The sequence below is a fragment of the Pongo abelii genome, chromosome 18 (genome assembly GCF_028885655.2).
Source record: "Pongo abelii isolate AG06213 chromosome 18, NHGRI_mPonAbe1-v2.0_pri, whole genome shotgun sequence".
Classification (NCBI taxonomy): domain Eukaryota; kingdom Metazoa; phylum Chordata; class Mammalia; order Primates; family Hominidae; genus Pongo; species Pongo abelii.
This window is the reverse complement of record NC_072003.2, coordinates 25817437-25840848: the sequence shown is the minus strand read 5'-3', so window position 1 is coordinate 25840848 and position 23412 is coordinate 25817437. Positions and strand designations below refer to the sequence as shown.

Genomic DNA, 23412 nt, shown 5'->3' with positions numbered 1-23412 from the left:
AGAGGTAACGACTAAGGCGAAGAAAGACTAGAGATCCTTTCAGCACCACCTTGGAGGGGCAGGGAGGCTGCAGTTACCGCCTTCGGAAGTGGTCTCCTCAGCCCTCAAAAGAATTAAAACCACCTCCGCCATTACTAGAGGCCGAGGCAAGGCCGAGGCAAGGCCGAGACACGAGAACGCGCTCCGGGCGGATGCGCGCTCCCTTTGTCCCGCCTCCCAGCGGCCCGCTCATTGGACGGAGGGAGGGCGCCGGGGGAGGAAGCGCCGCGGCCGCTCGTAAGTGCTCCGGGTGGAAACTGGTGCAGGGGGCACCGGCGTTCCGCGGCCGAAAGGGAAGGGGGAGGTGCCGAGGCTGCGCGCCGGCTGCTCCTCCCCACCCCCAGCCTCTGCCCTGAAGGGGGCTGGATGGGCAAGTCGGCCGCGATGGCTCGAGCTGGGGCGGTGGCGGCGGTGGCCGGAGGCGGCGGTGCCTCCTCCTCCTCGCCCCGGCGCCGGCGGTGATCCGAGCGAGCGGCCGCGGCCCCCGATGAGACTGCTGGCGGGCTGGCTGTGCCTGAGCCTGGCGTCCGTGTGGCTGGCGCGGAGGATGTGGACGCTGCGGAGCCCGCTCACCCGCTCCCTGTACGTGAACATGACGAGCGGCCCGGGCGGGCCGGCGGCGGCCGCGGGCGGCAGGAAGGAGAACCACCAGGTACGGGCCGGGGCCGGGGCCGGGGCCGGGGCGGGGGCGTGGCGGCCCGGCCTTCCCGCGCTGGGCCCGGCTATTGTGCGGCGCGGCTCCGCGAGGGGGCGGCCCGGCCCTCGCCCCTCCGCCTCGGCCCCTCGGAAAGTTTTCCCCGCGCCTTCCCCGCCGGGCGTCGACTCCGCGAGCCCCGGGCACCCGGCCGCGGCCCCGCGAGCGCCTTTTGTTCCGCGGCGCAGGCGGGGCATGGCCTCCCGGGCCCGATCGTGAGCGGCCCGGAGCCCCGCATTGTTCCAGGGTCCCGGGCGGTGACTGCGGACGCCCGGCGGCAGGACTGGGGAACTTTGGGACCAGAGCGTGGCCAGGGGCGCCCGCCTGGCACCGAGGCCTGAGACTGAAGAGACCCGGCCAGATCCATTATCCCCGAGAAACAAAACGAAAAGCCAGCCCCTCTTTTTGTCTCGTTGAATCCCAGAACGTACAAAGGGTCGTAAAGAAATGTAACTGTACATTGCAAGCCATTGAACTCTCCAGGCTGATTGGGGTGACATTTCTCCCTAAGCGCTTAAAAAATGGGTTTGACAGGTTGTCGCTACCATCCTACGGAACCTTCCCCTCCTGCCTAGCAGAGATCTCCTTTAAACTTGGATTTAGTCAGCCTGCTAGAAAGATTGTGTGTGATGAGGAGGAAGATTATGCAAGTTTTACAGGAAGGGTTTTTAAAACAGAACGGGACGGGAGGGAGTTTTAGTTATGCATCGTGAGCGTTACGCTGTGACCGGGTAGGTAGGCTTTTCATTAGCTCAGTCTTGCGCCACTTAAACGTGTACAGGTTAACTGTAGAATTAAGTGAGATATTTCGTATATGACCTTAACATAGTTTGCAGTTAATGTTAAATTCATTGAAAAGAGGCTTTTGAACTCTGCCAGAGTGTTGGCTCGTCATAGCTAGCATTTATAATACATTTTGCTTTTCCATAGAGCATTAATTATTCTCTATATCATCTTGTGTCTCATCATTTTCATACATTTCTCATTTTCCTACATTACTTTTTTATTATGCCAGGTGTTGAGAGAATTTACACCCAGGTTGATTTCATGTGTTTTAATGAGGGTAGAGACTTGTCTAAGAAGGAGATAGAGCAATTTAGAAAAGTAGCATTTAGTTTTTAGTAATATTTATATTGGGCTTTTTTCTATTTTTAAGGGAATCCTAAATTTCTGTAAATTTTTTTGAAAGCCTCCAGCCATTGCAGTTTGTTAGGTGCAATATCAGTATCATTGATCACTTGTATGATATGGTTAGGAATGTATGTAAACTTAAATTGCAAAACCACATTTATTCCTGTGGATTATTTACTTACACTAGTTCATTCTTATAGAGACAACTCAAAGGTACTGTACCGTTAACTGTACAGTTATCAGAATGTCACATATGGAACAGTGGTGTAGACAATGAATTAGAAATGTCATTTTTAACATTTTTAAGCAGTTGATAGAAATAAGGTCCTGGATAGGAGAAAAAGCGATTTATCTCCATTGATGGAGGATTATGGTTGAGTCTCTTAGCTATTGGTATTTATAACACTTATCATGATTACCCCTACTGCAGCCACTTGATAGGTTTTCAGTGCTCATAAAAGAATTGCACTTATTTTAAAAATTGAAACACTATTTCAACACCGTGATTTGTATGGAGGCGGAATTGCCGCTGTAGACATAGTCTCAGAATATCTCCCAGCAGAGGATACTTTCTAATTGTGTACCTTTTAAAAGCTGAATCTGTTAAGTTCTAATGAAAACTAACACTGGTTTCAGATACATTTATTTCAGATACCGTATTTATATTCTCTGTGTGTGTGTGTGTGTCCCTTCACTAACAATTCAGCAGATAATTTCTTTAGGCTGAAGACTTAATATGGTGTTTTCTGAATAGGTGGGGGACGGGTCAACTCTTTTCCTTAGAATAATGAATCCAGACATTATTTTGACATGAATACATTCATATTATGAAAATAATCGTGCATGAATAAAGATTAAAATGAACAGAAGAAAGGTGTGTAGAAACCACCATGAGATAAAGTAGGAAACTGTCCTTTCTGCACTGTGGCTGAGTTGATAATTTGTTTTCCACTTAATATTCCAGGATCCTGGGTTTGCCTTACAACTTCGTTGCTTGTGAAGTAACTGTAACTGTTTTTCCTCCTTCAGATTAATAGTTTTATACAAGGTCTTCTAAGTGTTCAGTTGGGTGTGTGAGTTCCATAGCCAGCCACATCTGGTTCTTTTGGAGTTGCATAAAAGTAGGGTTGTGGATTTGATTGAACCATACTTAGCAAAAGTTTTCCTTCTGGTTATTTTATTAAGGAATTATGATGGAGGATTCTGTGGTTAAAAGAGAGATCTTGGGCAATGTTTATTCGTTAAAAATGGCTATTTTGTTAGTATAGTTTGGAGAGGCAAGGCTCCTTTGGGCTAAAGCTGCTCTAAAACTGTAGTAGCAGTGCCATTTTAGTAACTTGGTTTGGTGTGCTAGCTTCAAAACTGGGATTATGTTTCACTTTGGGCAAGCAAGAAGCAGGGTTTCACTTAGAGCAGGGAAGTGGCTGGGAGGCCAGATTGGTCTCACAGACTTATTTTACAGCCTATGAAATAAGAATAGTTTTATATTTTTAAATGGTTACCAAGAAAATATCAAAATAACGTTTTGTAATACATGAAGTTTCACTTATGAAATTCAAATTTATTTCAGCGTCCACAAAGTTTTTTTTTTTTTTGAGATGGAGTCTCGCTCTGTCACCCAGGCTGGAGTGCAGTGGCCCAGTTTTGGTTCACTGCAACCTCTGCCTCCCAGGTTCAAGCAATTCTCATGTCTCAGCCTCCCGAGTAGCTGGGATTACAGGTGAACGCCACCACACCCAGATAATTTTTGTAGTTTTCAGTAGAGATGGGGTTTCACTATGTTGGTTAGGCTGGTCTCGAACTCCTGACCTCAAGTGATCCTTCTTCCTGGGCCTCCCAAAGTGCTGGGATTACAGGCGTGAGGTACTACACCCAGCCCACAAATAAAGTTTTATTGAAAGAGAACTACCACATTCATTTACCTGTGGTCTATGAGCTCCCTGGCTACAACAGCAGCATATTTGCTACTGTATGGCCTGCAAGCCTAAAACATTTACTACGTGGCTTCTTACAGAATAAAGAATTTTTCCAAGAGAAACTCCCAGCTTCCTTAACAAACAGCTATTTTTTTTTTTTTTCTTGGGAGACAGGGTCTCACTGTGTCACCCAGGCTGGAGTGTAGTGGCACAATCTCAGCTCACTGCAGCCTCGACCTCCTGGGTTCAAGCAATTCTCGTGCCTCAGCCTCTCAGTAGCTGGGATTACAGGCATGTGCCAGCACACCCGGCTAATTTTTGTAGTTTTAGTAGAGACAGGGCTTCACCATGTTGGCCAGGCTGGTCTTGAACTCCTGGCCTCAAGTGATCTACCCACATCGGCTTCCCAAAGTGCTGGGATTACAGGAGTGAGCCACTGCACCCAGCCTCCAACAGCATATTCTTAATCACAGGTTGCAGGGTGGGTAGATTGACTCACTGGGAAGAAATAGAGGCAGGCAGTGAGAAACTAGTAGATATCGTCACTTTTCAATGTCGGCAGGCTCAGAATTTAAAAAGACAACAACAAAAAACTTAGGATCTATTCTTTTTGATGCATTGCACCTAGCGCTTAAAGTTAATGCAACTATTATGGAGCTACTGAAACTTTGAAAGGACCCTTAGGCCCCAGGTTCTTGGTAATAATAGCCGTTCAGTAGCTTCTCAATTGATGGAGTGAAAAAATTGTCATAGAACTTGCTGAACGAAACCACAACGATTTCTCCAGGTGACATACTGCAAGATTTTTTAAAAGCACAGATAACATTCAATATCTGGAATTATTAAGGTGTAACTTAAAATTGCAAGTATGTGTATATTTTTGTGACTTTTTTTTTTCACTTTCTTATATAAGCTCAGAACTGTGCTATGCCACAAGTGATGAATTCAAGAAAGAATTAAAATCCTTTTTTTCCCCCAAATGAAAAAATACTTGGACAGCATAGCCAGAGCCAAACACTGTGCTAAAGGACAGAGTGTTTCCTGTCCCTTTACCCCTCACTTACCTTGTGGAGGCAGACTGGAGTCAGGCATGAGTTAACAATGCTTCAAGGATAGTCAGCCAGCTAAGCCGGACAGACACTGATGGATTGGCATCCTTCTCTGAACTGCCTTCGAGAGTCCGGAGGCCTTTGCAGCTGAATACCAAAGAGACTTCAGAAAGGATTTCTTTCCTTCCTCATAATCTGTGTTGAAACCCCAAGTGTTTGCTTCAGTTTCACAGAACACTAGAATCTCTTTCTTGTGCTGGATATACCAGGAGTCTTTATGTTTCCCTTTGAAGGTGCCCTAGAAGACCCTAATAGCTTCCAGTGAAAAGCTCTGTTGTGTAGACCCTCTGAAGCTTTGTTAAAATTTTAGGATTATCCTGTCCTACGGGGAGTGAGTATTTAGTATTTGCAATGAGGATTGCCAGTAATTTGTTATTAAATCAAAGCTGAAGGAATTTAATCTGTTTTAATTGATTCCCCTCATGGGTATGAGGGTGCCTGTCACTCTACATATTGAAATCTCACATAAAGAGGTTATTGGTTTGGGTTTATATTGTTTGTGGGAAAATGGTGAATGGTCTGAATATTTACGCCTATGATGTGCTTAAATGCAAGGTGTGCATGGTGAAATGTGTGGACTGAGTTGATTGCATTGTAAAATCTTAGAATGTGAATTTTGAATCCTTAGCTGTCAAGGTCTGTTGATGGAGTTGGTCTGGCCAACTCAGAAAAGATTCTGTGTTCATAGACCCTGAGCAGTGGAGCTTTTCTGATTGTTTTTGGTAGCCCCGAATGCCTTGGGTCTTTGATTACCCATTTCTTTTGAGAATGGCTGGATGCCCAGACCTGCAGTGTGGTTTTTAGGCATTCCCTTCAACTGTACTTCTCTTCTGACCAGCCCTTGCCTTGGAGAGAAAGGGGAAGGAAATATGAACAGCTACTGGCCTTCTATTGTGTGCCAGGCACTTCAAATATATTATCCCCAGTAGTCTACATAGAACTCTTGGAGGTTGGTGGTATCATCTGCACTTTACAAACAGAAGAGTGAGGCTGAGAGAGAGAAGAGACTTGCTCACCGGCACAGAGTTAATGGATGATAGAGTTGGGCTTTGCACCCAGCTTTGGTTTCAAGGCAACACATTTTCTACTGCTTTATGATGCCCCTCCTAGTAAACCTTGTGTTGTCTGAGGGGTGGTAAAAATAGGCTTGCCTTCATTTTTTTTTTGAGAAACAAGTTCTTGCTCTGTCACCCAAGTTGGAATGCAGTGGCCTGATCATATCTCACTGCAGCCTCAAACTCCTGGCCTCAGTACATCCTCCTGCCTCAGCCTCCTGAGTAGCTTCTAAATCTTTTGTAGAGGCAGGGTCTTGCCATGTTGTCCAGGCTGGTCTCAAACTCCTGGCCTCAAGCAGTCCTCCTGCCTCAGTCTCCCAAAGTGCTGGGATTACAGGCATGAGCCACTGCTCCTGGCCTAGGCTTGCCTTCTGAATAGGAAACTGCCCTCATTCTAGTGAGGCCTCTGTGTAGACACTGAAGTTAGGTAGCTGTGTGCACAACACTAGTTGAAGATTTTGCAGTTTGTGAATTAGATGCTTGAAGTTCTGGCCTTTATCTGGTTTGTGCATGCCTTTTTTAAGGCTTAAAGTTGAAAAAAGATTCTTACATGTATTGTCTTTTTTTTCTGACATCAGCCATTCTCTAATTTTCCATCACCAAGTGGGTGTTTAATTGTTCAATCCTGTTCTGACACTAACTACCTGGAGTTAGGGTCACGCTTTACAGAGTTAAGGGCTCAGTCCCACAAGACTGCCCTCACTTCAGAGGCCAGCTGCAAGTCCTGAGTCCCCAGGCTACCAGTGCTTTTGTCCACCTTGAACAAATTTGGGAGTTCCCACAACTCTACCTTCACTCTACCCCATTCTACCCCATAATTTCCTATAATAGAATGACTCATAGAACTTAGGAAAACACTTAGGGGCCGGGCGCGGTGGCTCATGCCTGTAATCCCGGCACTTTGGGAGGCTGAGGCGGATGGATCACGAGGTCAGGAGATCAAGACCATCCTAGCTAACACAGTGAAACGTGGTCTCTACTAAAAATACAAAAAAATTAGCTGGGCGTGGTGGCACGTGCCTGTAATCCCAGCTACTGGGGAGGCTGAGGCAGGAGAATCGCTTGAACCCTGGAGGTGGAGGTTGCAGTGAGCTGAGATGGCGCCACTGCACTCCAGCCTGAGCGACAGAGCGAGACTCTGTCTCAAAATAATAATAATAATAATAATAATAATAATAAACTACCTAGGTTTACTGGTTTATTACAAAGGATACAACTGGGGAACGGCCAAGTGGAAGAGGTGCATAGGGTGAGGTGTGGGAGGTGGTGTAGAGTTTCTCTTTCCTCTGATGAGCCACCCAACCATCATATCAATGTATTTATTCAGCAACCTAAAAGCTCCCAGGACCCCATAGTTTAGGGGTGTCATTATGTAGGCATGATTAGACTCAGTCTTCAACTCCTTTCTCATCCTTGGAGATTGGAAGGTGGGGCTGAAAGTTTGAACCTTATACCCACATCCTGGTCCCCATCCTGAAGCTGTCTGGGTCTCCCACCACTATCAGGAGTCATCCTGTTAGCATACAAAACATACTCTTAATCACGCTGAGATTCCCCAAGGGTTTTAGGAACTCTCTATCAGGAACCTGGGACAAAGATCAAATATGTATTTTTTATTATACCACATTATCTAAAATCAGTCAGTTTTTAAAATTACTTTCTGACTCTGCTAGTGTGCTTAAATCCTTTATTTTGGGAATGTTGTATTTTGAATATGTTATATATCACATGTTTGATTAGTTGATAAACTCCAAAAATAATTTCAGAAAAACTTTTAACCATATTCTTTGGTCTGATTAGCAAATATAATTTTATAGGAAAATTGCATTCCTACTTTGAACAAGTGATTCATCAACCAAGGTTATATATAAATGTTAGGAGGAGTTCATGGGCTTAATGAGAATTTGTTTTTTTTTTTTTTTTTTTGACAGTCTTGCTTTGTTGCCCAGGCTGGAGTGCAGTGGCACAATCTGTGCTCACTACAACCTCCGTCTCTCTGGTTCAAGTGATTCTTTTGCGTTAGCCTCCCAAGTAGCTGGGATTATAGGTGCCTGCCACCACGCCTGGCTAATTTTTGTATTTTTAGTAGAGACGGGGTTTCACCATGTTGGCCAGGCTGGTCTTGAACTCTTGACTTCAAGTGATATGCCCACCTGGGCCTCCAAATTGCTAGGATTACAGGTGTGAGCCACCATAGCTAGCCAGGAAATTTTTAAGACAGTATGACCTAATATTTAATCACTTCGGTTGGCGAATACTGTCAGACATGCATTCCAAACGCCTGGCAGCCACCTGCCTGGCCAATTATTAGTATCTTTGCAGTTGTGTTGCCAGTAGGGAGAATATTGCTATTTACTGTAATTTTTAGATGTTATGTTTAGTTATCACATCCAGTTCTGTACTTGGCATCAGCAGATGACTGAGTGGAATCATTCTCATTTGATTAGAGTTTGTCATTTAAAAGATTCCCTTGTTTATTTAGATCGAACAACATTTGAGTGAGCTTTAAAGGCAGATGCTAATAAGACGCTTTTTCAGACATGGTAGGCTCCAGCCAAGGAGTCCAGCCTCACAGTAGAGTGGGCATGTAGTCCTGTCAGTGTGTGAACTTAATGAGCATAGTACTTTGTTCTTGCCTGTGCACCTTTGTCTCTGTAGTCTTTAAGGAGCACACATTTAAAGAACTCACCTGCGGCTGGGCGTGGCGGCTCACGCCTTATAATCCCAGCACTTTGCGAGGCGGAGGCAGGCAGATCACCTGAGGTCAGGAGATCAAGACCAACCTGGCCAACATGGTGAAACCCCATCTCTACTAAAAATACAAAAATTAGCCAGGCGGGGTGGTGGGTGCCTGTAATCCCAGCTGCTTGGGAGGCTGAGGTGAGAGAATTGCTTGAACCCAGCAGGCAGAGGTTGCAGAGAGCCTAGATCGTACCACTGCACTCCATCCTGGGCGACAGAGCAAGACTCTGTCTCAAAAAAAACAAAAACGAAGAACTCACCTGCTTGAAAGTACACAGGAGCCTACAGACAAACCACCCAGTGCTGCGAGCTCAGCGTAGCTTTTTATCTAAGCTGGTTCTTTGGAGAGAGGTGAAACCAGGAGTCCTGCCCATTGGATTAAAGGGGTTCCTGCAGATTTTCTCTCTCCTTGGTATTTCACCTTAAGGGCAAGGTGACTGCTCCTTTAAGGCTCTGAAGCTCGTTGCCAAGATCATAGTCACATTACTTGTTTCCCTTGGTTTCTGATTTTATTTTCACTCTGGAATGTAAGTTCTCTGAGGCCAGCGAGTCCATCTTTTAATTCAGTCAGCTGGAGTCCCTAGACCATAGTTAAGCTGGGATAGTGGGAAACACTACTGGAGAGTCAGTACAGTAACATTTTGTGGGTAAGTCCATGTATGAGTTCTCAAGCAGTGGCAGTTTTGCCTCCCAGGGGACATTTGGCAATGCCTGGGACATTTTGGGCTGTCATTTGGGCTAGTGCCACTGTAACCTGATGGGTAGGCACTAGGAATGCTGCTAAACATCCTACAATGTGCAGGTCAGCCCCTATAACAAAGGATCGTTCAGCTCCAGATGTCAGTAGTGTGAAGGCTAAGAAACCCTGGCTTACAGGACTTTAGTTACTATCTAGACCAGATTATCTTTTCTCTATACACATGTAGTTCAGTTTAATTGGCAGGATAGTCCTGCTTTCTTTTCTTTAGCAGACACACTGGGTAGAGTTAAGTGAAGAGAAGCTTCTTTGAAAGAAACGCTTATAAAACAACACGTACCTGGAGCAGGAGCTTGAAACAGCTAGAGCTGCTTAGGGACCCTATGCTTCCCATTTGTTCAGAAATTGCAAGGTGGTAAATGAAATGTAAAGCACTTGGCTTGGTGCCTGGTGCATGATAGGTGCTCAGTTGGTGTCTTCCTTCATTGCTTGCTTCCTTGCTTGTGGTAATGCAATTTTGTGGTGAGTGGGTAGCTTTAACCGCTGTTTGCAAAATTAGGTTTAAGCAAGGCCTTGCAGGGTTTGAGAAATTGACAGAAACCCCATGGCAGCAGTCTCTGTGGTTATCCTTATGTTTCCTCTAGGACTTTGTTAGAAACTCCAAATTCTGTTTAGGCTGCCTGTTGATGAACATTTATTGTTTGTCTGTATCTGTGCCAGGCACTGAAGCCATTCATTTTCTCTGCCTTTATGAAGCTCTCAGTCTACCTGGGAAGATAGGCACTGAACATGCGATTGTCTACAATTATTCAATTCAGAGATTGTAAATATTACCAAACGAACAAATGGGATGTATGAAAGGGTATTAGAACAGGGGGCCTAGCCTAGCCTTTCCTAGGTATATTTTCCTTTGAAAAGAAAATATACCTAGGAAATATTTAGGCTGAAGTTGAACGAACCAGGTGAAGAGAGAGTGGGTTAGATGGTGGGAAATGTCGGAGGGCAGAGCAAATACCATGTGAGACAGCCACGGGAAAGGGGCCTTCCAGAAAAAAAAACGAAGGGGTGGAGCAGTGTGATGGAGTGAGGGTCCAGGGGTCATGGGTTGGTAGGGAATGTCATGAGGTGAGGCTGGAGACACAGAATGAACAAAAATCGTTCAGGGCCTTGTAAGCCATATTAAGCATTTTGGATGTTATCCTAAGATTCCTGTTAAGCAGGGTAGTGATGTGATCAGATTTGCATTTAAAATTTGCATTTTAAGAGGTTTGCTAGGTTACTTATGTTTTCAGGCCACTTTTAATTTCTGGAAGATCTGACTGCCACCTGCATATTTAGGGAGGGGTGTGTGTGTGTGTTAAAAAAACAGCTTTATTGGGATATAATTCACACACCATGAAATTTATCCTTTTAAAGAGTATAATTCATTGATTTTTAGTATAATCACAGAATTGTGCAGCCATCACCAGTATTAATTTTGGAACATTTCATCACACCAAAAAGAAACCTCATGTCCATTAGCAGCTACTCCACATTGTCCCAGCTCCCCAGCCCCTGGCAGCCACAATCTACTATCTACTTTCTATCTCTGGATTTGCATATTCAAGACATTTCATGTAAGTGGAATTATACAGTATGTGGTCTTTTGTGACTGACTTATTTCACTTAGCATAATGTTGTCAAGGTTCATCCATGCTGGAGCATGGAGCAGTGCTTCATTCCTTTGTATGGCAGAATATGCTATTATTTTATATGAATCTGTTATCACATCTTGCTTATCCACCATTTGATGGACATTTGACTTGTTTTCACTTTCTGACAATGCTGCTGTGAAATTGACATTTGTGTCATGCAAATGGTCAGAAAGGACATACGTTTCACCTTTCTTTTTAAAGAGAAGAGCTTTGCTCTATTTTTGTTCTGTAGCACGTTCTGTTCAATAAGCAGTTTCTTTCCTGAAAGACCTGTGTGACAATAAAGGTTCAACCACACGTGTTAATGTTGATGAATTGAGAAAAATGCTATTAAAAACTTGAGTTTTCCTCTTGGTGCTTGAAAGCACTATTTGAAGCTAATGGTGCCAGTTCCTGCTTGGTTCTGGAAGTCAGAATCTATTGTTGTTCTAGTCTATTTACAAGTGAATGCCAAGGAATTCTTAGCTCCTCTGTTTCACTTGAATGACTTCTGATCCACATTAATAGAATGTACCTGATTGCCTGTTATCAAGGTGATGGTTTTCATCTTGATTAGCCATTTCAGAGAATAAAAAATAAATAAAAGTCAGAGTGGCCTCCATATTACAGAGTTCAGAACGTGCACCAGGAGGTCATGAGTATAATAAAAAACGGTTTATGACCTGCACTGGAGCATAACTTCAGGCACAATAAGTATTAAGAATTAGAAAATCATTAAGCAAGAACATTTTCAGACCAAGGGAAAAAAATGTAGGCAGTGAATGTAAAAAGCTTCATAGCTTGTCATATAGAGTAGGAAAAATAAAAATAGTTTTATATATAAAGTCCAAGCAGTTTTGATAACTGTGATGAAATGGCAAATTAGCACAAATCAGTCCACTACTGGAAAGGCTTGGTTTACCCAATTTAGGGAACAGAGTTTGTAAAATGATTAATCTCTGAAATTTAATGTGCCTGTTTGTTTGTGTTGATTTGTAACTAGTTCCTTTTAACGTTAGCATCAGGAATGTTACTTAAGATTTCACTGAACATTTAGTAAGCTTAGGATGACTGTAAAGCTGGTCCATCAATTGTGCAAGCACTTATGGGACGTCTACCGCTGATAAAACGTCATATTTGTCAGGGGGAAGCAAATTACTCTTGGCCAATTGACTGGGAAAAATTTGTGTTTCATGGCAGATAATGGGTTAATAATAACTGATATACTTTTAGTTTCATCACTGTACTTAACGGGCTTATTCTTATTTATCAGGCTATGTTAGAGGAATCTCATTGCTATTATTATTGTAGGATTCTCACTATGTGCTTTGTATTATGTTGAGGACTTGCCTACATTATCTTGTTTAATCCTCATCGTACCCTACCAGGATAGATAGACCCCAGTGACGTCTCTAGTCTGCAAATGAATGGAGGCTCAGAGATTAAGTGATTTGTCTGAGCTCACATAGGAAGGGCAGAGCCGGGACTTGATTGTGAGGCTGACGCTAAAGCTGACGTACAGTCTGCTTCCCCACCTCTCTGGTATGCCAACTCATTTATTATGAAAGATTAAATTTCATCTACAGGTGAAGCTCTTTGAATTTTGTTCTAGAATGTGGATTCTGGGTAGAGCCGATTCCTGGAAATCTGGTTCTTAGCATATTACTACTTGGTCTTCTCATTGATTGCAGTATGACCTTAAGTAACTTCTTAATCTTTCTTGAGCACATGTTGCCTCTGTAAGAATGTCATATGACCTATTTGTAAAGCATACTTCAGGATTTCTAAAGTTCTCTTTTACATAGCCCACAAGAAGAAAGGCAACTTAATCTGGTCACTGGAGTGTTAAATTCTATTTGGGTTTGTTTGGTGATTTGGAGTTAAGGCATTGGGTTATGTGACTGTTTTCTTGTCTAAAAACAAGGATACTGCTAGCTGTTTGCCTTCTGATGTTGAATCTCAGTGAAAGAGAGGCCAGCAGAGCTTTCTAAATCTCGGGTACAGTGACTGAAGCACTGGGCTGGGAGTCCGAGTGCCTGAACTGTGGTCTGGTTCTGCTGCTTACTAAGCTGAATGACCCAAAAGCCTCTCCACCCTTCCCTCACCCACTCTACCTACCTTGAGGGCTGTAAGAGAATTAAATGAGAAGTCATGGTCTGAAGAAGTACTTTATATTTTATAGGTTATGTGAGTATACGAAATGATTATTCTCAGAGTATCATGAGATGGTAATATTTGGAAATCTTAGATTTGATTTAGTCTTCTGGTTTTTTGTTTTTGGATTTCTTAGGTGACACTTCAGTTGTGTGTTTTAATTTTTGTTCTTCTTTTTTTTTTTTTAGTGGTATGTGTGCAACAGAGAGAAATTATGCGAATCACTCCAGGCTGTCTTTGTTCAGAGTTACCTTGATCAAGGAACACAGATCTTCTTAAACAACAGCATTGAGAAATCGGGCTGGCTATTTATCCAATTATATCATTCTTTTGTGTCGTCTGTTTTTAGCCTGTTTATGTCTAGAACATCTATCAATGGGTAAGTGAATCTTGGACATTTATTTTTTTCTTTATCCTTAGGTTTACAAAAGGAAAAACACAAAAAGAAAAGTTATCTTGTTCAGCATGTTGACTACCTGAGCTACAATATTTCTACTAGTCAGAACCTTGGCAGTTGGTCCAGCGTTCTAGCTTTCTGTGGTTCTACCCTTTAAATTCACCATAACATGACCCCCTCATTAGTATGTGTATTCATAGCGGGAGTTACTTAGGGTAGTGCTTCTTGGCTTTGATGTACATAGGAATCACCTGGGGGTCTTGTTAAAATGCAGTTTATGAGTTAGTACGTCAGGGGCTAGGCCTGAGAGTCTGCTTTTTTTTTTTTTTTTTTTTTTTAAGACAGTCCTGCTCTGTTTCCCAGACTGGAGTGCAGTGGCGTGATCTGGGCTCACTGCAGCCTCCATCTCCCGGGTTTAAGCAATTCTCATGCCTCAGCCTGCCAAGTAGCTGGGATTACAGGTGTGCACCACCACGCCTGGCTAATTTTTGTATTTTTAGTAGAGACGAGGTTTCTATGTTGGCCAGGCTGGTCTCTAACTGACCTCAAGTGATCCGTCCACCTTTGCCTCCCAAAGTGCTGGGATTATGGGTGGGAGGCACTGCGCCTGGAGAGTCTGCATTTTTAACAAGCTCTTAGACGATGCCAGTGATGCTGAATGCTGCTGGTTCTGGACCACAAAGTAGCAAGACTCCTGGAACCAAGCCCTGAAGCTGAGGGCTTTACGCCCTTAGGCTGAAAAGTAAAACCTTTGCCTTAAACATACTTCACAGTGGCAAATTTTTTTTGGGAGATCTAATTAGTCAGCCCAACAGTGGATGATGGCTTGAGTGAAGAGTCCTGCATCTGTTCTTAAATAATGTCTAGGTTCACCAGAATTTTATAAACTTACTGTGGAAATCTCTGTCCCCAGAGTGGTTCCCTCATATAAATCCATAGAAAAAGGTTTAGGAGTTTTTTTTTTTTTTTTTCTTCAATCCTTTCTTGGCCATATTTTCAAGCATTCCTAAGGACCTAGACTCTAAAATGCCAAAGAGAAAAGCAACAGGCTCAATAGTTAAAAAATCTCATTGGACCACTCAAACCACTGGTTGGGCCCACTTTTCTTTTCCCTTGAGGTTTGGAGCCAGTTTCTACTGACTGTCTGGATCCCCAGTGTATCATCGGGTCCTTAAATATGTCTTCAGGGACCGCAAGCCATTTCTCAAGATTTCTCAGTTGATTTTCTTCATTGTTTATGTGAAATTGCCATACGTTTGCTTTGGCAAACAGTTGTTATTTTCATATGGGTGGTTGAGTTGATACAACTTGGTCTGACATTTTGTTCCTTAAATTGGTTATATTGAATTTCTGTTCTATACCATTTATTCTGCCTTTGGAATTCAGATGAGTCACTGTAGCAGAGATTCTTATCCTTTCTGGGGTCCTGTAGCTCTTTGAAAGTGATAAAAGGTAGGAATCCTCTCTTCAAAAAGTGCTTACATTCAATATTTTGTGTATGATTTTGGGGGTTTCAAACTTTTATTTCTCCTTTCCTGTACCCATAAGACCCTGGTTAAAATTCCGTGCTCTAGAATTTCACAGTTTGATCAAAGAGGCAATGCAGTTAATAAACCCCTTTTGGCTTCCCTTACTTAAAACTCTTCTGCTTTTTCCTTCGATACCCACCCTGCTTTCAGTCCTTCTTGCCTTGTGTCCCATTCTCAGCTAAAAACTAAATTTTAGGGCCCATCAGTACTTTCCAGTCATGGCAGTGGGAGATTAAGTAATAATCTTACTACAGGTGGCCATCTCTCACAGAAATCATTACTGTGGTACTGTCTTGTATTACCTTAAGATACTTATCAAACTTCCTTTATTTTGGGAAGGAGAAGGCCAAGTAAGGAAAGACTTAATAGATGTTCCAGAGTTTATTTTATAAGGAAGAGGCACATCTCTCCATAGACTCTTAAGTCTAGAGAGAACTTAGATTGTGACCAGAGATCCTAGCATGGTTAAACACTAAAGTTAAACCCAAATTAGAAGGTCATATCTCTTCATGGTTTAAAGTGTTTATGGGAAACTTTGTATTGGGCTTGGTATTTTAGGTGAGACTGTTTTTCATTGTGCGAGACTGCCCCCCACACTGCAGGAAGTCTAACTTTTCTGGCCTTGCCCACTAAATGTCAGTAGTACTGCCAGGTCCTTGTGATTACTGGAAACTCTCCTGTCTACTCCCATTGCCCCCTAGAGGGCAAAATCAATCCTGGTTGATAAACACTGGGCTTGATGGATTTTGATTTATTTTTTGACAGTGTTAATCTTTTTGTAGAGCCCCTGTTGCTAATGTTCTTTCAAAATAGGACAATGCTTCCCCTCTCTGTCTAGTGCCTTCTTTCTTTCTTTTTTGGAGACAGGGTCTCACTCTGTTGCCTAGGCTGGAGTGCAGTGTCACAGTCATGGCTCACTGCAGCCTTGACCTCCTCAGGCTCAGGCAATCCTCCTGCCTCAGTCTCCCAGGTAGTTAGGACTAGAGGCTCATGCCACCGTGCCTGGCTAATTTTTGTATTTTTTGTAGAGACAGGGTTTCACCGTGTTGCCCAGGCTGGTCTCAAACTCCTGGGTTCAAGAGATCCTCCCGCCTTGGCCTCCCAAAATGCTGGGATTACAGACGTGAGCCACCATGCCCAGCCTCTAGTGCCTATAAATGTAGACCATTCAGATGAACTTGTGAGCTCTGAGCTCAGGTGACCTCTTGTTCTAGAATTTTATGATTATCATGTCAAGATTCCTCACATCCCAAGGAGATGGCTTGGGAAGTATGCTCTGGGAAAATTTAAGCAAAATAACTATTTTGTGACTTACTTTTGGTCCTGTGGCAAGTCAGCATCAGTATTTGAAATTTGCCTCCCCTCAGCCATGCTGCCAGTAGTCTCTTTCTGCTGTGACTGGTTTCTGTGTCTTCTAAGTTGTGTTAAATTTTGTACAGCTGCTTCAGCAAGTTCAGATTTGCTTATTTTCTTACTGTAATGTATGAACAATTGAGGATTAAAACAACTTGTCTTTTATGAGACGTGATTTTCTTTGGTAAGCAGTTGTAGTCGGTAGCATCACGTTTAGTGGTCTCTGAGGTCTTTCTCCAACTTTTTAGCATTTCTGTGGGGCAGAAGATTTACTGTAAACTTGGTTAAACTCTCCTATGGCCTTAATGGGAAAAGGAAGGGGGACTTTGTTACATGAACTCCATTATTTGTATTTTTTCCTAAAACTGGTCTTACCTTGGGCACCATGTTACATGCATCTTTCCAGTCACTGTATAGCAGCAAACATTCTGTACCTTATGATTGTTTCCAGAGAGCAGCAGTACAGAACAGGTTTCCCTGCCACTTCCTAGACCAGTGGTCCCCAAACTGTTTTCTAGGGTCTGAGGAGGAGGTGCCTCAGGAACTGCTTCAGGCTGCAGAGAAAGGCCTAGAAGTGGGCTGGCCACAGCTCCTGGGCTCCCAACCTCATTCGAACAGCAGCAGCTCTCTTAGGATCTTATGTTGTCTGTGAGTTCCACTTCATTTAAAGAAAGGGTTCTGCTGCTAAAAGGAGGGTTGAGAATCCCTGTCCTAGATAAACTAGAATTTCAGAGCTAGAAAACAAGTCCTAAATAGGGATTGCGTTTTATTTCCCAGGGTGATGCTTCCATGAGACTTGGTTGGACCTATAGTTGCTTTTCTGAGGGTTCTCTTTGATCTCCATTTAAACTCCCCTCAGTCTCTTTTTTTCAAAGGCATCACTATGGTTTTGAGTGTTTTCTAGGACCTTTAGAAATAATAGGACCCAGACAGTTGTAACCACATAAACTGACATAAGTACGAATCTACTTTAATGCATATTAACCGACATCACAAGGACTACTCTTTTCCCTCTTTTCTCTAGTGTCTCTTAAAAATCTATTATACTAAAGCTCTTTTTTCCTGATCCATGGTTTAGTTCCATATTTGAAATCACTTTTTTTTCCTATTTGGTTTCTCTGCTACTGTGGTCTGGCTGTGTTAGCTTGTCATCTTTTTCAACTGATAAACATGTTTTCTGTTACTCCTTCCACTTTTCCTTCCTGTTTTGACTTAAGTTCTTCACATTCATCTCTTACTTATTTCTTCTTCCTTCCCCTGTCATCCTTTCCACTTTCCACCTTTTATTTCCCTCCTCCCACCTTTTATTTCCCTCCTCCCATGCTTTTTTGGGGCATTATTTGCAACTCCAAAGACAAATGGTATCTGGAGGCATTTTCTTATTTTATTAACTTTGTCTTCTAATCATAGAAATGATATAAAAGATAATACTTTGCTGGGCACGGTGGCTCATGCCTGTAATCCCAGCACTTTGGAGGCAGAGGCGGGTAGATCACGAGGTCAGGAGATCGAGACCATCCTGGCTAACATGATGAAACCCCATTTCTACTAAAAATACAAAAAATTAGCCGGGCGTGGTGGCGGGCGCCTGTAGTCCCAGCTACTCGAGAGGCTGAGGCAGGAGAATGGCATGAACCTGGGAGGCGGAGCTTGCAGTGAGCGGAGATAGTGCCACTGCACTCCAGTCTGGGCGACAGCAGAGTGAGACTCTGTCTCAAAAAAAAAAAAGAAAAAAAAAAATTAGGCCAGGTGCAGTGGCCCATGCCTGTAATCCCAGCACTTTGGGAGGCCGAGGCGGGTGGATCACCTGAGGTCAGGAGTTCGAGACCAGCCTGGCCGACATGGTGAAACCCTGTCTCCATTAAAAATACAAAAAATAAGCCGGGTGTGGTGGTGCATGCCTGTAATCCCAGCTACTCGGGAGGCTGGGACAGGAGAATCGCTTGAACCTAGGAGGCGAAGGTTGCAGTGAGCCGAGATCATGCCACTGTACTCCAGCCTGCGCGACAGAGTGAGACCTTGTCTAAAAACAAAAAAAAAAATCTTAACCAAGTAACAAGTGATTATGGTTGTTGGTGCTGAGTCACTATATTCACTTTGTGTGTGTATGGTGAGGGGTGCTTAATTTGCATAGACACTTCCATTTTTGTCCTTTTTTTTTCAGGTTGCTAGGAAGAGGCTCAATGTTTGTGTTTTCACCAGATCAGTTTCAGAGACTGCTTAAAATTAATCCAGACTGGAAAACCCACAGACTTCTTGATTTAGGTGCTGGAGATGGAGAAGTCACAAAAATCATGAGCCCTCATTTTGAAGAAATCTATGCCACTGAGCTTTCTGAAACTATGATATGGCAGCTTCAGAAAAAGAAATACAGGTATAATTTTCTTGGTTTTAGATGCATTTCTTCTTGAAAGTATATTATTTAAAGGATATGAATCAAAAATGATCTTCCATGATTAGAAATTTAAAAAATCATCTCATACATAATTAACTGGAAATGTAGAGAAATAATCTTCTGGTAGCAGTATTTTTCTGGAGCAGAGGGGTTGGCACTATAGGGAAGAAAAGGACTAGCGAGAGACAACTTGGAAAAGGCAGATCAGAAGAAGGGACTTCTTCCCTAATCAGAATCTGGCATTCTCAAAAAAAATTTTTTTAAGTAGTGGTAAAATACAAATAGGGTAGAATTTACTGTTGTAACTATTTTTAAATGTACAGTTCAGTGGTATTAAGTACATTTACATTGTTGCACAATCATCACCACTATTCGTCTCCAGAACTTTTTTGTCTTCCAAAACGGAAACTCTGTACCCAATAAACAATAACTCCCCATTTTTCCCTCCTCTTAACCCTTGACAACCACCATTCTACTTTGTCTATGAATTTGACTATTCTGGGTACTTCATATAAGAGGAATTATACACATTAGCTCCTTGTGACTGGCTTATTGCATGTAGCATAATGTCTTCAAGGTTTACTCATGTTGTACCATGGGCCAACATTTTCTTTTCTTTTCTTTTCTTTTTTTTTTGAGACGGAGTCTTGCTCTGTTACCCAGGCTGGAGTGCAGTGGCACGATCTCGGCTCACTACAACCTCTACCTCTCAGGTTCAAGCAATTCTCCTGCCTCAGCCTCCCAAGTAGCTGGGATTACAGGCATATGCCACCATGCCTGGCTAATTTTTTTGTAGTTTTAGTGGCGATAGGGTTTCACTATTTGGCCAGGCTGGTCTTGAACTCCTGACCTCAAGTAATCCAGAGTGCTGGGATTACAGGTGTGAGCCACTGCGCCCGGCTCAAAATTTTCTTTAAGGATGAATAATAATTTGCTGTATGCATGTACCACATTTTGTTTACCCATTTATCTGTCAGTGGCTACTTGGGTTGTTTCTACCATTTGGCTGTTGTGAATAATGCTGCTATGAACATGGGTGTACAGATACCTACTTGAGCCCCTATTTTTACTTCTTTTGGGTATAGACCCAGAAGTGGAGTTGCTTGATCACATGGCTAAGTCTGGGTTTAATTTTTTGAGGAATTGCAATACTTTTCCATTGCTGCCGCACCGTTTTACATTCCCACCAGCAATGTAATACAAGGGTTCCAGTTTCTCCACTCCTTGACAATACTTGCTATTTTCTGTTTTGTTTTGCTTTTAATATATAGTTGTCAGTGTTAATCTTGGTTTTAAGGTCATCTGGAGTTTGAAAGACTAGGAAGAAGGGCCTTTTTTTTTTTTCTGGAGATGAAGTTTCACTTGCCCAAGCTGGAGTGCAGTGGCGTGATCTCAGCTCACTGAAACCTCCACCTCCTGGATTCAAGCAATTCTACTGCCTCAGCCTCCTGAGTAGCTGCGACTACAGGCACATGCCACTATGCCCAGCTAATTTTTTTGTGTGTGTGTGTTTTTAGTAGAGACAGGGTTTCACTATGTTAGCCAGGCTGGTCTCAAACTGCTGACCTCGTGATCTGCCTGCCTTGGCCTCCCAAAGAGTTGGGATTACAGGCGTGAGCCACTGCACCCGGCTGGAAGAAGGGTATTCTTATTTCAGTATGATGTATTGATTGGGAGATTTCTATATATTGGCTCAGTGCAGAATCAGGGAGGTAGAGCTGGAGTCAGCCTCTTTCTCTGTGATATTTTTGGAAGTCTGGTTAGCCTTAGAAAGAAAGGAGAAGGAATTATGTAATCACTCACTTTCCTATCCACATGTTTCTACTTTTACAGATTAATCCTAGAGATAGAGCATCAGTGTAGCTTTTGGAGCAGGACCGGTTTAAGCATTTGCAAAACATGGAAATTTTTAGCCTGGAGAAGGGAAGATTTCTGTGAACAGATACTCTGTGGGATTTTTATATGGAAGAAAAGGAATAGGTATAGTATCTGGTATAACCAGGCACAGCTATGCCTTAGAAGTTGAGTTACAGCTTAGGGAGATCGACCTTCCTAGCTTGCACTGTTTAAGTCCTTATCACTGTCAGTGTTTAAATTGCTGTTAGGATTGTTATAGGAAGAGACATAAGGAAGATGTGAGTTTGAACTGAGTGATTGGAAAGCCCCTTAGCTTTAGCAGTCTGTCTCAGATAAGGTTCTGGTGGGTCTGCATGGTAATAATTGACATGTTTTCCTTCAGTTAGAAATTAATTAGGCATTTCAAAACTTGGAATCCTTTGACCTTTGTTATAACAGTGGCTTAAGTCAGGCTGAATTCCTAATCTGATTCCACCTCCCCCCACTTAAAAAAATCCATGCTTTGAAGTGGTTCGAAGAGGAAGGTGTTAAACCCATCTTCAGATGATTGACCGCCCCAGCCTTCTTTTGCTTTGATGCTAAGTGCCTAAATGGAATTTTCAGTGAAACTTCAGATGTTTGAATTAGTAATATATCTGGAGTGTACATGGTATGTAAAGATATCTACCACATGAAAAATACTTGGTTTAATTTTTTCCCTAATATACAGCATATAAGCCAAAAATCTGCAGTTTGACCTGCATAGGAAATTCATACTGATTGGCATTCCTTTCATAATATTAGTATGAAGTGAAAACATTTTCACAAAAGTGGTAAATTTTGTGACTATTGGTGCAGTTTGAGGTTTTAATGAGGAAGTAGTATCTTTATTTCCTAAGTTTAGAGGTCCCCCAATCCAAGATGGCAAGGCAGACTTTCAGCTTAATTTTACATTTTTTTCTTCCTTTTGAGATTAGAGCTATTTTCTATTTCTCTTCAATATCTGGGCCATGAAAAACAGGCTTTTTATTAATTAATATATATATTTTTAGAGACAGGTCTCTCTCTGTCACCTGGGCTAGAGCACGTGGTGTGATTATAGCTCACTGTAGCCTTGAACTTCCAGGCTCAAGTGATCCTCTCACCTCAGCCTCCTCAGTAGCTGGGACTACAGGTGCCTGCCACCATATCTGGCTAATTTGAGAGAGAGGGTGTGTGTGTGTGTGTTTTTGTGTGTTGTGTGTGTAGAGACAGGAGTTTCATTATGTTGACCAGGCCAGTCTTGAACTCCTGGCCTCAAACAGTCCTCCTCCCTTGGCCTCCCAGAGTGCTGAGATTACAGGCATGAGCAAAACACACCTTTTTAAATAAAGGTTCTGTAATTTTTTTTTTTTTGAGACGAAGTCTCGCTCCATCACCCAGGCTGGAGTGCAGTGGCACAATCTCAGCTCACTGCAACCTCTGCCTCCTGGGTTCAAGTGATTTGCCTGCCTCAGCCTCCAAAGTAGCTGGGATTACAGGTGCATGCTGCCACACCCAGCTAAATTTTTTGTATTTTAGCAGAGATAAGGTTTCACCGTGTTGCCCAGGCTGGTCTCGAACTCCTGAGCTCAGGCAATCCGCCCACCTTGGCCTCCCAAAGTGCTGGGATTACAGGCATGAGCCACTGTGCCCAGCCAAAGTTGCTGCATTTTAAAAATAGGTCAATAAACAGAAAATGGCCAAGTTTTTCCTTTGTATTCCCAAGTTGTCGTTTATGCCAGAAAACCCAATTGTAAAACTAAAGGATGTGGTTTTGATTTTTACAGCAAGACAGTAAATTTTCTTTATACTGTTAGTGTTTCAGTTTTTATTTAGGATTTATCAAAATACTGATTGCTTATTTCCTAAGTTTAGAGCTTTCCCAACCCGAGATGGCAAGGCATTTTTTCTTTTTTTTTTGGGAGACGGAATCTCGCCCTGTTGCCCAGGCTGGAGTGCAGTGGCGCCATCTCGGCTTACTGTGCAACCTCTACCTCCTGGGTTCAAGCAATTCTCCTGCCTCAACCTCCCGAGTAGCTGGGACTACAGGCGCACGCTGCCACGCCCAGCTAAGTTTTTGTATTTTAGTAGAGATGGGGTTTCACTGTGTTGCCCAGCTGGTCTTGAACTCCTGAGCTCAGGCAATCTGCCTGCTTTGGCCTCCCAAAGTGCTAGGATTATAGGTGTGAGCCACCGTGCCTGGCCTTTTTTTTTTTTTTTTTTTGAGACAGGATCTTGCTTTGTCGTCCAGGCTGGAGTGCGGTGACACAATCATAGCTCACTGTAACCTCAAACTCTTGTGTTCAAGCTATCCTCCTGCCTCAGCTGCCCAAGTAGCTTAGGTAGGACTACAGGCGTGTGCCACCATCCTTGGCTATTTTTAATTTTTTATAGAGATGGGGTCTTGTTGTGTTGCCCCAGCTGGTCTCAAACTCCTAGGCTCAAGCGATCCTCCCAAAGTGCTGGAATTACAGATGTTAGCTACCGCACCTGACTGCTTTATCATTCTCTAAGGAGAAATATATTTTACATCCTTCTGGAAGTATTAACTCATTTTCTTGAAAATAATAATCCCGTGAATAGATACCCTCATTCTAGGTTTAGAAATACTGTTTTAGAAAAAGGAAAATTCTGACAACTTGTTAGGATTCCTGGGCTAATACGCCGTTTT

General features: G+C 43.0%; 1 protein-coding gene across 2 annotated transcripts in view; it reads left to right on the top strand.

Annotated features, from left to right (window-relative positions):
- The first annotated feature begins 244 nt into the window (after window positions 1–244).
- The window catches only part of METTL9 (methyltransferase 9, His-X-His N1(pi)-histidine), a 56779-nt gene continuing 33611 nt past the window's right edge, over window positions 245–23412 (top strand). The window contains exons 1-3 of one of the 2 annotated variants that reach the window (XM_024233525.3): window positions 245–691; window positions 13399–13589; window positions 18654–18863. In XM_024233525.3, coding sequence (XP_024089293.1) covers window positions 527–691; window positions 13399–13589; window positions 18654–18863 — 566 coding nt within the window. In that variant the 5' untranslated portion in view covers window positions 245–526. The remainder of the gene's footprint in view (window positions 692–13398; window positions 13590–18653; window positions 18864–23412) is intronic. The other variant, XM_024233524.3, reaches the window with a different exon arrangement.